At 52.6% G+C, this 9,707-nt stretch overlaps 1 protein-coding gene across 1 annotated transcript; it reads left to right on the top strand.

Annotated features, from left to right (window-relative positions):
• Positions 1–5,759: 5,759 nt before the first annotated feature.
• LOC148591479 (olfactory receptor 14A16-like) lies at positions 5,760–7,776 on the top strand. Its single transcript, XM_088537497.1, has 2 exons — positions 5,760–6,676; positions 7,734–7,776. The coding sequence occupies exons 1-2, from the start codon at positions 5,760–5,762 to the stop codon at positions 7,774–7,776; spliced, it is 960 nt and encodes a 319-aa protein (XP_088393623.1).
• Positions 7,777–9,707: the final 1,931 nt, after the last annotated feature.

Raw genomic sequence — 9,707 nt, 5'->3', positions numbered from 1 at the left:
AGGAAAGCGCAAGAACACCAAGAGCTCAGTAATATCGAGAACACATGGGAAAAGGAGGAGAGGTTGGGTAAAAGACAGAAGAGTAGGAAAATCTTCACAAGTGTGCGAAAATGGTCACAAGCATGGGAGAGAATAATTGTGAAAGAGAAGGAAAAAAAAGTCAAAGTGTGGGAAAATTATCAAAGTAGAGGAAAATGTGGGAAAAATGTGGGAAGAAGTGGCAAAGTGTAAGAATACTAGTGAAAATTAATCTGTGGGGAAAACACCCAAAGCAGGAGAAAACGAGACCGTGTGTGAAGCCTTGTGGAAGGGTCCAGGGTCCCCCACATCTCCAGCGTGCCCTTGCCCTCAGAAGGCGTCTGCCCCCAGGGAGGAGGGACGCTCTTGCCTTCTTGTCACCGCCAGGTGCCTGCAATGTGCCCCTGCTCTGCTGCCTGTTGCTGAGGGTCCCCAAGGCAGCCCCACTGTCTGCAGACCCCTCTCCTACCATGGAGCAGGCCTGCCTGCGCGGTGCCTGGAGACCCCAGCAAGGCTGCGCTTAGAGGTGAAGGTGTCACTGTCCTCGGTGAAAGTCTGATTGGGGCCAAGGTCAGGAAAGGACAAGAGACAACAAGGACAAGCAGCAGCAAAGGGAATTTCAAGAGAGTTTAAGGACAAACTAATAATAATTTTTGTAGCTGAGCAGCACTGGGACAGGAGCCAGGAGTTTTCCCTGGTGAAACCACCTACCAACCTGATACAAGAGTAAAGTCAGCCCTTCCCAGAGCAACCTGGTTGCCTTCCACCTCAAGAGGAATGCCTGTGTTCAAAAGGACAAAGCAGGGGATTTTGTGAACTCTCGCTTTAGCAAGGGCATTGGAAAGGTTTCTTATAGTCTCCTTCTAGTCAAATTGTGAACTGATCTGCAGAGTGGACCATAAAGCAGGTGGATGGAGTATCAGGCTCACTGAGAACAGTGATCAGCAGTACAGTGCTGCCAAGCGGCAGCTGGCTATTAGTGGCATCCCTCAGTGATCAGCATGTGGGACAGGACTGCTTCATCATAACATCATAACATCAAGTTCCTGAAGAAGTTCCTGGATGTGGGCAGCCTGTGATTTGGCAGCCTGAGGTCACCCTTAGCCCGTTTCCTCTTCATATCCTATAGGGGTGTGAAGGGTTTCTGGGGAGGGAGTGATAGAAGGTGTTAAGGGTGCAGCGACTAGCGCAGAGACCTTGGGGTGATGTGCCTCTCCCATTTCTGAAGCACGCTTGACTGGAGATAAGGAGGACTTGGCCTAAGGCAGTGGTGGCATCCAGTTGTTTGGACGCTGTCAGGAAACCACTGCAAAGGGTCCTGGTTTTCCTATAGGTGCCCTGCTGTATCTGCTAGAGACATGGGGTTGTGCTGGACACCCCAGGCAGCCCACCTGTCCCTGTGGGCCTGTTTTGGTGTCACTGAGTCAAGTGCCTGCACTGATCGACATCAACTGCTTGCAGTGTCTGCATGTGCCTCAGCTGCCTAGTCGAGAAGCTCTGGTGGCAGTGGGCATGTGGTGTCCTTTCAGGTCACCAACTCCCTACCTGGTCCCCAGTTCACGCTCTTGATGGAAGTAGGTGCATGCCTTCAAGCACCTCGCTCGCTTTCAGTGTCACCATGTGCTTGTGTGTGAGCAACTGGCTTTCCTCCTCCATCCCCAGTGATATTAAAGGGAGCATAGAGCAGGATCTTGCTTGCACACAGCCTTGCTGTGCTCCCTTCTGCCTGCACAGGGGGAATCCCACCTCCTGGGTGCTTTGGTAGAGCACATGGGAAGGATCTGAATTCCCCTCCAGCCCAGGGCCTCCTAGGCCAGCCTGAGAAGCCCAGCCTGGCTCATCTGAGTCAATACCTGAACTCTGGGAAAATGAACTCTCTTCTTGTCCCCATCTAGGTGTCCTGCTCAGGTAAGAGATGCCAATAGGGTCTTCCAGATTGGGATGTTTCCACCTCTTGCAAATAACCATCCTCTGATGAGACCAGCTGCAATGCTGGCATCAATCTTCCTTCAGAGCTTAGACAGAGACCACAGTTGATTATTTCAGTCTATTCCAGTGCACGTTCCCCAGGAGGAAGGAGCACGAGAGATGGAGAAATTCGTGAGTCCAGCTGGGCCTCTGCTCCTGAGCAGGTGTGCCGCATGGGCTCGGGATTCGGCAATAAAAACACATCTGATGAGACAGACTTACTGACACTGATGCCTTTAATCAAAGCAACATAGCTACAAGTACAAAGGAATACGAAACAGTTACTTACTGAATAATACTTGCCAGCAGAACTATGAGACCACACATTTCTCCAAGATAGCAGAGTGGAGAGGCTGGCAGGCTCTCAATCATAGCGGGCATCCCTGCAGGAGACAACGTTCACCTCGATGTTGGGAGTCTCCATCCCAACAGAGTCTGCCCTCATGTTTTATTCCCGGGGCATCCTGTCACGTAAGGCCAGTACATGCCAGGAGGCTGCCCAGGGGCGGGCAAATCTCCACCTTCCTGTCATAGAATCCTTCTAAGACTGTGCACACGCACATTCCAGAAGGGGGTCTCATTCCTCAATGTGGTGGTCCCGCTTTCCTTATCCTTCTCATTCTCACATTCTCAAACATCCTTAGACAGCATTTTGTAGTTAGGCTGGCAGCCTTGGGACCTGTGACAGAGGTGAACCAATCTCCAGGAAGGACAAGATGCCAGCGAAAAGTCCCTTGGCTTGAGTTCACAGCCTAAGGTCATCATTGGCCCAAGTCCCGTTCATGACATCTAGGGGTGTGAAGAGTTTCAAGAGAGGGAGAGCTAGAAGGTATGAAGGATGCAGAGACCTTGGTGTGATGTGCCTCTCTCATTGATGAAGTAAGCTTGGCTTAGACTGTTAGGACTTGGCTGAAGGACAGTGGTGGGATCCAGATGTGTGGGCAGTGTTAAGAAACCTGAGTGCCCAAAACCACTTGAAAGGGACAAGTGCCTGAACAGAATGAGATGAATTGTTTGAATGTCGGCATCTGCTCGTGTCTCAGCTTCCTAGTGAGTAGAGCTCTGGTAGCAGTGGGCATCTGATAACATTTTGGTGGACCAAAGCAATTCCCTACCCGGTCCCAATACATGCTCTAGAAGAAAGTAGGTATGGTGATCATAGCAATCAGACACTGGCACATGCCTTCAACCACCTCTGACCCTTCCAGTGTCACCAAGGGTTTGTGTGTGTGCAGCTGACACCCACCCTGAACGACCAGTGATTGGGAGCATAGAGCAAGACCTCCCATCCAGGCATCCCTGCTGTGCTCACTTCAGCTTGGGCAAGGGGAATCCCACCTGCTGTGTGTTTCTGTGGAGCTCACCACAGAATACCATGGCAGCCCAGGGTCTTCTAAACCAGCCTGACAATCCCAAACTGGGTGACATCAACCAATACCTGAACACTGGGAAAGTGAGCTCTATTCTTGTATTCATTTATCTTGCCTAGCTAAGAGTTGGGAAGAGGGGCTTCCTGAGTGGGACATTTTCAGCTCTTCCAAGTAACAATACTCTGATGAAACAAACTACAGTGCTGACACCAGTCTTTCCTAGTGTTCAGAGAGGGACAATCAGGGATTATTTTAATTGACTACAGTGCACATTTCCCAGGAGGAGGGAGCACGAGGGACAGAGAAATTGATGAGTTCAGCTGTTCCTCTGCTCCTGAGCGGGGCCAGGCTCCTGGGACGGAGGCAGCTCGTGGCAGCCTGGCAGCACTGCCCAGAGACAGCCGAGTGCAGGAGCAGCTCCTGTGCCAAGAGCAGCAGGGCTGCGGGCACTGCCTGCTGCTGCGGACAGGGGAGGAGAGAAGGCAGCGAGAGGGGAACAGCAGTGTGGAGCAGGAGCAGAGCTCATTGTGGGAACAAACTTCACAGCCCTTGAAACAGTGAGTCTCTGTCTGCAGGGCAATGCTGCTGAGGTTCCTGGAGGGGGTGTCTGCATCCCAACCAAACCATGGCTCATAGGATTTTTAATGGTCTCTCTCCTGGAGCAAGCAGGACATAGCAGGAGGAGGAGATGCTTCAGGGCAGGGATTCCCTGACACATGGTCAGAGGATCAGGGTATGCTTCTCTTGGCTATGCCACTTGAACACAGGGCTGTAGGGCTGTGAAGGCAGGGAGTGCACCAAGGTCTGCCTGGGGCTGTGATTCAGAGCAGTGTCCCTGTACCTCATGGTGCTGTTTGCCCAGGGCAGTGACTCTGCCATCTGTGAGGGTCAGCACACAGCCTCTCCAGGGAGATCCCTGTGGTGCTGTGGGGAGAAGCTTTGGGTGAGCAGAGATCCCTGGCAGGGCAGGTTCTTTCTGCCTTTGAGAGGTGCTGCAGGGGTCAGGTTCTGCTCACAGCTCCAGCACATGTGCAGGACATGTCTGAGGGGTCCTTTCAAGAGGAAAATCAAGAGAAGAGCTGCTTGAAGGAGTAGGAGCTTTCCTTCAGGTCTCTGCACTTTCACTTTCCTCATTTTCACAGGGATAATGAAGGAACAAGTTTTCTGTTTTGGCAATGAGCTGGGAGTCGTAAACCTTCCCTCTGAGAAATTAATAGGTCTGTGAGAAATGTCAGTGAGCTGCTTCATCCCCACTTTAGCCTAAAGGCAGCATCAGCATCTTCTTTGCAGCATCCTAGGACTTTATGTGACCTGCTCCATTCCAACCTGCAACCACAGAGCTGGCCCTGGACATTGCCCAGAGGTTTCTGTAGGGCAGAACTGAGCACCCAGAGGGTGACATGGGATCTTTGAGCAGTGACAGGGACAAGACACTGCGACAGAGAAAGCGCTGCCAGCAGGGACAGCTCCAGGCAGCAGAGATGGGCAGGGAAGGAGAAGGAACTGCAGGGCATGGGGCTCGGGCTGAACTCTGCAGCCAGAGCTGTGGCAGAGGAGAGGGGCATCTCTTTGGTGCCTCCCCACCAAAGGGCTGAGAGGGGCAGTGCTGCAATGTCCCCCTCTGCAAGGTGCCATACCCTGCTGCTAAAGCGAAGGTTTTCCAGAATGCCTCTCTGTCCCTCTCCTTGCCTCCCTTGGCAACAGGGTCATGATGTTGCTCCTTAATCCTTCTCCTGTCCATGCTGCTCCTGTTCTTGCTCTCTGCTTCCTGTGGTTGGGAGTATCCAGCTGCAGTTCAGGCACCAAAGCTACAAGTAGTGGAAAAGAAGGATTTCCAAGGGAGTGAGGTCTCCACAGCCCCATTCTGTCCTGTGGATCTCCAGGAAATGCAATACAGGGAAATGAATTGACTGTCCCTTAAGGAAAGTCCATCTTAAATCCTCACAGTCATTTGGCTGTTACCCCGTGGTGTCCTGCAGGCTGCCACCTGCCATCCAGAAAGGCTCTGTTGTCTCATGGCATATCTGTGGTATCCCAGCGACCCATGGGGAACCTATGGAAATCCTGGAAGTGATGGTGGGAGGCTGTAAATGGGCAGCAGAAAAGGGTCTTGTGCGTTTTTTGCTACAAGGGGAGTGTGGAGACCTCCCTCAGGTGCATGTAGAAAGGGAGAGAAGGTCCGAGATGGGCCCTCTGAAACCAGACTCTCCTTTCAGCAGGGGCTGCTCTCTTTTTAGAGTAACATTTTCTTGTTAGAAAAGGCGTGAGCCTCAGAGATCTGGGAATGAGACAAATAGATAAGAAAACTTCATTATTTTTCTTTATTTTCCTTTTAAGAGTGTCTCCTAACTTGTCTCTGTCTGTTTTTTTCCTTGGTGAAATCCCCATATGTATGGGGAGGAAATGTCCAACAGCAGCTCCCTCAACGAGTTCCTCCTCCTGCCATTCTCAGACACACGGGAGCTGCAGCTCTTGCACTTCTTGCTCTTCCTGGCCATCTACCTGGCTGCCCTCCTGGCCAACGGCCTCATCATCACAGCCGTAGCCTGCGACCACCACCTCCACACCCCCATGTACTTCTTCCTCCTCAACCTCTCCCTCCTTGACCTTGGCTGCATCTCCACCACTGTCCCCAAATCCATGCACAATTCCCTCTGGGACAGCAGGGACATTTCCTACTTGGGTTGTGCTACCCAGGTCTTTTTCTTTGTCTTCTTTATCTCAGCAGAGTATTGTCTCCTCACTGTGATGGCCTACGACCGCTACGTTGCCATTTGCAAACCCTTGCACTATGGGATCCTCCTGGGCAGCAGAGCTTGTGTCAAAATGGCAGCAGCTGCCTGGGCCAGTGTTTTTCTCTATGCTCTCCTGCACACTGGGAACACATTTTCCATTCCCCTCTGCCAAGGCAATGAGGTGGAGCAGTTCTTTTGTGAGATCCCCCAGATCCTCAAGCTCTCCTGCTCAGATGCCTACCTCAGGGAAGGTGGAGTTAGTGTGGTTAGTCTTTGTTTAGCCTTTGGGTGTTTCATTTTCATTGTGGTGTCCTATGTGCAGATCTTCAGAGCTGTGCTGAGGATCCCCTCTGAGCAGGGTCGGCACAAAGCCTTTTCCATGTGCCTCCCGCACCTGGCTGTGGTCCTCCTGTTTGCCAGTACTTCATTTTTTGCCTACCTGAAGCCCCCCTCCATCTCCTCCCCAGCTCTGGATCTGGTCCTGGCTGTTTTGTACTCGCTGGTGCCTCCTACACTGAACCCCCTCATCTACAGCTTGAGGAACAAGGAGCTCAAAGCTGCACTGAGGAAACTGGTTCAGGGGATACAATGCCAAGACCATCTGCATCTACTGCATGACTGACAATGTGTATCTACTCATCCTCAGGGTAACTGGCAGTAAGGGTCTTCCTTCCTTCCTTCCTTCCTTCCTTCCTTCCTTTCTTCCTTCCTTCCTTCCTTCCTTCCTTCCTTCCTTCCTTCCTTCCTTCCTTCCTTCCTTCCTTCCTTCCTTCCTTCCTTCCTTCCTTCCTTCCTTCCTTCCTTCCTTCCTTCCTTCCTTCCTTCCTCCCTTCCTTCCTTCCTTCCTTCCCCCTTCCTTCCTTCCTTCCTTCCTTCCTTCCTTCCTTCCTTCCTTCCTTCCTTCCTTCCTTCCTTCCTTCCTTCCTTCCTTCCTTCCTTCCTTCCTTCCTTCCTTCCTTCCTTCCTCCTCCCTTCCTCCCTTCCTCCCTCCCTTCCTTCCTTCCTTCCTTCCTTCCTTCCTTCCTTCCTTCCTTCCTTCCTTCCTTCCTTCCTTCCTTCCTTCCTTCCTTCCTTCCTTCCTTCCTTCCTTCCTTCCTTCCTTCCCCCTTCCTTCCTTCCTTCCTTCCTTCCTTCCTTCCTTCCTTCCTTCCTTCCTTCCTTCCTTCCTTCCTTCCTTCCTTCCTCCTCCCTTCCTCCCTTCCTCCCTCCCTTCCTTCCTTCCTTCCTTCCTTCCTTCCTTCCTTCCTTCCTTCCTTCCTTCCTTCCTTCCTTCCTTCCTTCCTTCCTTCCTTCCTTCCTTCCTTCCTTCCTTCCTTCCTTCCTTCCTTCCTTCCTTCCCCCTTCCTTCCTTCCTTCCTTCCTTCCTTCCTTCCTTCCTTCCTTCCTTCCTTCCTTCCTTCCTTCCTTCCTTCCTTCCTTCCTTCCTTCCTCCCTCCCTCCCTCCCTCCCTTCTTTCCTTCCTCCCTTCCTCTCTTCCTCTCTCCCTGCCTCCCTTCCTCTCTTCCTCTCTTCCTTCCTCTTCCTTTCATCCTCTCTTCCTTTCTTTCTCTCATCCTCTATCTCTGTCTCTCTCGTTCTCTCACTTTCTCTCTTTCTGTCTGTCTTCCTTTTCCTGCTTAAAGATAAAATGATTCAATTGGTAATATTTCAGCAGCAATAAGCTGCCCATCCTTCTACTCAAGTAATATCTAATTTCTCTCAGACAACTCTTGTGATTTTGGCATTCTTGCTTTAATAATGAGGTTTGTGCACAAGTTTCTGAATTCATCCCACTTCTCCAGAGGTGTTACCCGTGTCTTTCTGACCCAGAGGTCTTCTTTAAATGTGTCTATCATTGTGTCAGAGCTGTCGTTCCCCTAATTAAAGGGTATGTTTTCAGTGCATCTTGTAGATTGGGCTCTTCTTCCAAAGCTGGTGCCAAGAATTTGCTCCATGACATTCAGCCTGAGAGATGCTTTTTGTTTTTCTGGGGCTCTTCATGGGCCCAAGGCAATTTGCTCCTGGGGGGATATGTTAGGGAATAAGGACTGGATTCAGTTCTCACTTGTGAGTGCTCGGTGTTCCTGATTGATAGTGATGAATGGCCAAGTAGTATCTGCCTGGGACTGTCCCCCGTATGGTGGCCTATGACCACATTGGGGACCTTGCAGGCACAGGGAAAGGAGCTTCAAGAGCCGCCCATGATAGCTTATACCTGAAGTCATTGTCTGGGTCTAGGGACACATGAACACAGCTGAGCCATTTTATAGGCCCTGTGATTGCTCAGAGCATCATTCACAGATAGAGGCCCCTTGATACGGTGTTCTCAGGTACAATGATGCCTGTCCAGCTGGGTCTGTGTCCAACCATGACCACAACAACTGCAGAGTGACCCTGTGACCCCAGAGCACCACAGCCCACTCACTCTGCAGAGCAGCACCAGCATCTCGGGGTCCTGCAGGGAGCACCGGGGAGGCTCCAGGACCTTCCAGGCAGACCATAACTAAGGAATTAACCTGGGGAAGGGTTTTCCAGGGAGCAGGGATATCCCTGGGGAAGGGGAAAAGGAGCAATTGTGCTCTTAGAAGGAGGAATAAAAGGGGAAAAGAAATATGTTTCTCTGCATGTCGGCTAGGGGCTGGCTGCTGTGTCCCTGGCAGCAGGAGGTGCCAGCAGAGCCCCAGGGCAGGGAGCCTTGTGCTGTGCTGGAGAGAGGGGCTGGCATGGGGGCTGCAGGCAGCCTGGGGTAGGGAAGCTCTGGGATACAGGAACAAGAGGCACAGAGTGTCACTGTCCTCTGTGTCCGTATGGGGTCCAGTTCCAGCTTGGAGCCTGATGGGGCACCTGACACACACAGCCCTGTCCCCTGGAGCTGCTGTGCCCACAGTGGGGGACAGGGCTGTGGGGTGAGTGCCCTGCGGGGGGCACTGCTGCGGGGCCACCCCCAGCCTGGTCTGCTCTGCTGGGTGGGCTGGGAGAGGGCAGGGCAGGTGGGGAGAGCTGGAGAGGGGCTGGGCTGGGCTGGAGAGGGTCCGGAGAGGAAAAGGACGTTTGCTGAGCTGGGTGTCCTTGGTTGCATGGCCTGGCTGTGAAGGGGCCACAGGGCATTTGTCACGGATTGGTCTCTCACTTTGGCCATTTCCAGCACTCCTCCGACATTGGACATTCACAGGAGTCAGCAGGGGCAGGTTGCAGGGGGTGGCTGCCCAAGCAGGAGGGCTGTGGTGGGCTGAGATACCAAGGGTTGTTGCTGGGTCCATACTGGGGAGACCTTTCCCCATCCTGGAGTGCTCCCTGCCCCATGCGGTGCCTGCACATCAGGACCATGGGACGCTTGTGGTTCCTTCGGGATCTGAGGCTGCCTTCTTGGCCTGCCTCCTGAAGCAAGAGCCATGCAGAGATGCAGCAGAAGCAGGACATCTTCTTTGGGGGAAGCTGAAGAGAGGGCTAAAGCAGTGAAGCAGGACTGGGGTGAGCATGTGCGTGAGAGCTGGTTCCTGCAGGTGGTCATTGGCCGCAATGAGCCAGGCTGTTGGGCGCACTCAGCTGCTCCCCGTGTGCCGCACGACTCCCGCTGGGCCTGGCAGTGCTGCCTTCCATCTCATCTGCCAAGAACCTCCTTGGCTTCTTCCTTGCT

Source organism: Tinamus guttatus, unplaced genomic scaffold (genome assembly GCF_059628265.1).
Source record: "Tinamus guttatus ecotype Peru unplaced genomic scaffold, ASM5962826v1 Tinamus_guttatus_pri_ptg000790l, whole genome shotgun sequence".
Classification (NCBI taxonomy): domain Eukaryota; kingdom Metazoa; phylum Chordata; class Aves; order Tinamiformes; family Tinamidae; genus Tinamus; species Tinamus guttatus.
This window is presented reverse-complemented; position numbering and strand designations above follow the sequence as displayed.